Source organism: Mycetomoellerius zeteki, unplaced genomic scaffold, assembly GCF_001594055.1.
Source record: "Mycetomoellerius zeteki isolate Tzet28-1 unplaced genomic scaffold, Tzet1.0 scaffold645, whole genome shotgun sequence".
NCBI classification, from domain to species: Eukaryota; Metazoa; Arthropoda; class Insecta; order Hymenoptera; family Formicidae; genus Mycetomoellerius; species Mycetomoellerius zeteki.
Genome location: NW_017257660.1, coordinates 1,753 through 6,626, shown reverse-complemented (window position 1 = coordinate 6,626; position 4,874 = coordinate 1,753). Strand labels below are relative to the sequence as shown.

The window sequence follows — 4,874 nt, the reverse complement described above, 5'->3', positions numbered from 1 at the left end:
ACAACTTCCAATGGCCAGGTCGTGATCCTGAACATTCAAGAGGTTTCAGCTGTCGATCGGACACCTTGAGTAATGCTAATGCCAGGGGTACTGTAACTTTTAAGCCTTATAATATCGAAAAGTATTTAATGAAAATGAATTAAATTATAGTATTTTGGAAAGCTCTCGAGATTAGCTACAAGAATATCAAATAAAAAATGGGGGCTCCATTTAAAAAATTCAAATTGACCTTGCCATGACCTTGACAACACCACCCAAGATCAAACCAACGGTACCATCTTATGTTCCTCTCGAAGTCACAAAACTTTTGTCTGAAACATTTTTCGATTTAACACAATGTTTCTGAGATATTTGAATGGATCCTATAAATGGGACACCCTATATATATAATATTATTATCAGGTAACGCAAGTATGTGTGGAACACTTATTAGAGGCTCATAGAGGTCAGGGAATGGATATTTTATGGAGAGATAATTTCACCTGTCCAACTGAGGAAGAGTACAAGATTATGATAAAAAAAAGTAACTGCTAATATTTATACAATCTCTATTTTATATATATACATATAGAAAGTCATTTATGTTAAAAAAGGATTCAAACATTCATTAATTTTGCAGAAACTGGTGAAATGTTCAGTTTTTTGATAACATTAATGAAATTGTTCTCAACTTATGAAGAAGATTTTTCGTTTATAATAGCTACTTTCGGATTATATTTTCAAATACGCGACGATTATTGTAACTTGTGCGTCGATGAGGTAAGCGATAATATATTCGATCTAATGAAATAAATTTATATTATCTACATTTATTTTTGTTACAGTATACTGAGGACAAAGGTTATTGTGAAGATTTGACTGAAGGAAAATTCAGCTTTCCGATTATTCATGCCATTAAAAGCAATCCTGAAGATAAACAAATAATAAGTATCCTTTATCAAATGTTATTCTTATTTAGAAAAAGTATATTCGTTATACAATTAGTAAACTTTTTTTAATAATTATTCCATATACTTCAGATTTGAAAATTTTTATTATAATTTATTAGATTTATATATTTCTTTAATAATGATTAATAAAGATATTTTACGACAACGAACAAAGGATATCGAAGTGAAACGTCATTGCGTTAAATTATTAGAGAAATTTGGTTCCTTTGAATACACAAGAAATGTACTTGAAGAATTGGATTCGGTTGCGAGGGCTGAAATTGAACGATTAGGTGGGAACCCGCTCATGTTGGAGATTCTGGACGAGCTTAAGAATTGGGACCCAAAATGCGCCTAAGGATCCTTTAACGGGACCGTTTTAAATGCTAAAGTTGTCCTATTTAACCTCATTTCCATTCGGTAAAAAATCTCCCAGTTGGATTTACGGATTATAAAATTATTAGTACAGAATTAAAGTACGCACAAAACAGGACCTCAGCTGCATTGGATTTCATGAGAAAATCGAAAAAAGTTTAGAATTCGTTAAAAATTCATTTACTTTTGGCTCGTACAGCTGTTACCTAAGATATATATTTGCTTGATATAAGAGTTTTATAGCCCTTATCTTGAAAATAAACATGCAGCTGAGGTCACATTACTGAAACGAGCGATACCGAGTTTGTAGAACTAAGATTGAAAGTCTAGAAAAAAAGCCGTTTAACCGAAAGGAAAATACGTGTATACGGATGCTTTGCGAAGACTGGGACTGTCAAAAGAGCCGAAATTCCGTGTAGTAGTAGTTGTGTGATGGTGTCTTGCTATAGATGGTGATGGCATATGTGTAATGCTATTTTTTGGCCTTATTACAAAAAATGAGAATTCTAAATCGATTATCGAACTTGATCGAGGTCGATAGTGAAGACTTTTTTTAATTCCAAATTCCATATGTTAGTTAAAGACAGATATATGCGTTTGAGTGAGATAGAACGATATATATATAATATAATGTAAGAAATGAACCAAAGATGTCACAAATAGTGACATCTTTGGTTCATTTCTTACATTATATTATATATATATCGTTCTATCTCACTCAAACGCATATATCTGTCTTTAACTAACATATGGAATTTGGAATTAAAAAAAGTCTTCACTATCGACCTCGATCAAGTTCGATAATCGATTTAGAATTCTCATTTTTTGTAATAAGGCCAAAAAATAGCATTACACAGGTTTTTTAAATAATATTACACAATATTAAACAATATTACAAAATATTTGTAATGTTGCAAGTGGTGAAGGAATGTTTATACTACGATATATCAATAAATTATGTACGAAAAAATTATATATAATAGAGAAATATACAAAAAATGTTTAATAAAATTTTTTATTGATTGATAAAAATTAATCCGTATAACAAATCAAACTAACAAAGACTCCTTATAAATCAAAAGAATTAGGAAAGAACATGGGCAATAGGAGTCAAGCGCAGAAGACGTTGCGCAAAAGATACACCCGTAAAACTTCTTTATTCTATTAAACGCGCTTACGTGTTTCGACTCACTTTTGAGCCTTCTTCAGAGACAACACAAACCAACATATATAAAATGTGAATAAAAGTTATCTTGTCATGGTGAGCTCCCCTACATCGAGAATATAATTGCCAGAAATTAAACTCAAAAAAGAATGAAAGGAAAAGAAAAAGAAAGGAAATATTGGAAATATCGGAATAGAGAAAATGGAAAACACATACACACACACACACACACACACACACACTAATTTATTAAAAAACTTTAAAATTATAATTAATAATCCCGAACATAGGGACGCCATGATCACAAAGCACCATATCGCAAACACTATTATTAATAATTCAAAAACCAGTTCTTGATATGTTGGCCAGTCATTATCAAACACAGTGAGTCACTTTTAAGTTTAGTTAGTCTTTTGAGATTACAAATGGGAAAATCTAACGTTAAAATATTAACCAATTTCAGGAAAATGAAAGTTAGAAAATAATCTAAAATCATGCCAGAAAGGCTGGAAATCATTGCTGTGTACGAGCGACACTGACTGACTAGGCGCGACAACAACTCGACCTTTTATAGCTTGTCAATGATCGGGAGGTAGGCCTTGGGAAGCCCCTCCATATCCGTCTCCAAGTTGAGTCCGTGCGTCTGTCTCCTGACAATATCATCTCCGAAGTCAATCTCTTCCTGTAATGTGGTCCCTTGTCCAATATTGTAACGGTGTCCCAATCAAAGTCATGGCCCTCTTGCAACCGATACTCCGTTATAACGTTACGAGTAGACGTGTTCCATCGGATGTGGTTCTTATGCTCCGTGACTCTTGATTTCAGCTGTCTACACATATGTCCCACATAACTCGCGTCGAAACCCTTACAAGAAATCTTATAAACAACATTCGACTTCTTTTCACGCAGTAAGGGGTCCTCATATACCCTAATGAATTCTCGCAATTTATTGCTTCTGTAAAACGACACCCTCATACGATAGCTATTCAATCTACTAAACTTCTCAATAATACCACGAACGAACGGAACAGTGAACCACGAAGGCTGCGCTACGTCAATGCTACTATCATTAACGACATTCTTCCTATTACTAGCCATAATAACGTTTTTCAAACGATTGCTAATATTCTCAAATATGAAGTTTAAAGAGTAATCATTCTCTAACAATACTTTAATTATAAAACAGAAATTATCAAAGTGAAATTTAGGATTCGAAAGCAAAACTACCCTATCAACTAATTCCACGACTGTACCTATTTTTTAAGAAACCGGGTCTGTGACCAAAAGTTCAAATATCTACCTGAAAAAGTCGGCTTGTGGTACCAATCGAACTCTGTCAACTCATCATCCCTAATCACTGTAACATCCAAAAAATTCAATCTATCACCCCCCACTTCCATAGTAAACTTAAACCTCGGATGCTGCGAATTAAAAATATCAAGACTGGAACTAACCGAAGAATCAGGAGCCGCCATGATTATATCGTCAACATACCTAGTAAAAGGGCAACGGAAACCGAATCAAAGACAAAGCCCTACTCTCTAACTTTCGCATAACCAGATCCGCGATGACGGGAGACAATGGAGAGCCCATAGGAGTACCATAATTCTGCTTATATATAACACTATCAAAAACAAAGAAAGTAGAATCTAAAACAAATTGAACTGCTTTGATGAATTCCTCCTCAGGTAAACTGCAATCTTTGGAAATAAAACGCCAATGATCTTTGATGCAGTCCATCGCATAGTCGATGGGGACGTTAGTGAAGAGGCTAACAACGTCCAAAGACATTAACTGAAATTCATCACTCAGCCGCCTACCATCAAGCTCCTTAACAAGTTTAAAACTATTTTCAATATGACTATCCGCCTTAGGAATTGTTTTAATGATAATAATATGAAGAAACACTGCCAACGAATACAAAGGACTATTTATCGAAGAAACTATTATACGAAAGGGACAATCCTGCTTGTGTATCTTCATAAAAATTAATATTTGTAAAATTTTATTGGATATCAGTGCACTACAAATAAAAATGGATTTTTATAAAAGATTTAAGAACACTTATACAGAATATAAGTTGTTATTTTTTAATTAACATTTTATTTAGCTGTACCCATTTCGAGTTATGCAAAGTTAAATAATGATATAAAAAATATAGTAAAAGAACTTGTGTGTACATGAATACGTTTGCATAAGTTCAGCAACACTTTATTTTTATTTGCTAATATACAGGGTGTCTAAAAAAAAACGGATCGAAACACAATGGAGACGTAGATTAGATCAAGGGGAACAAAACAGTTTTATACCATTTTGCAGTTGACGCAATATTTAACGAGATATTAACGTTTAAAGATAGGCGAATACAAGCGTCCGACCAGCCTACTGCTCAAGCGCTATCCTTC

At 33.4% G+C, this 4,874-nt stretch overlaps 1 protein-coding gene and 1 pseudogene across 1 annotated transcript; one reads left to right on the top strand and one right to left on the bottom strand.

Moving 5' to 3' along the window:
• The first annotated feature begins 235 nt into the window (after positions 1-235).
• Positions 236-1,947, top strand: LOC108728846 (geranylgeranyl pyrophosphate synthase-like; annotated as a pseudogene).
• A 1,065-nt stretch (positions 1,948-3,012) lies between these two features.
• Positions 3,013-4,589, bottom strand: LOC108728845 (uncharacterized). Its single transcript, XM_018457642.1, has 4 exons — positions 4,586-4,589; positions 4,016-4,376; positions 3,770-3,963; positions 3,013-3,638 (listed from the first exon to the last, which is right to left on the bottom strand). The coding sequence occupies exons 1-4, from the start codon at positions 4,587-4,589 to the stop codon at positions 3,013-3,015; spliced, it is 1,185 nt and encodes a 394-aa protein (XP_018313144.1).
• Between the last annotated feature and the right edge of the window lie 285 nt (positions 4,590-4,874).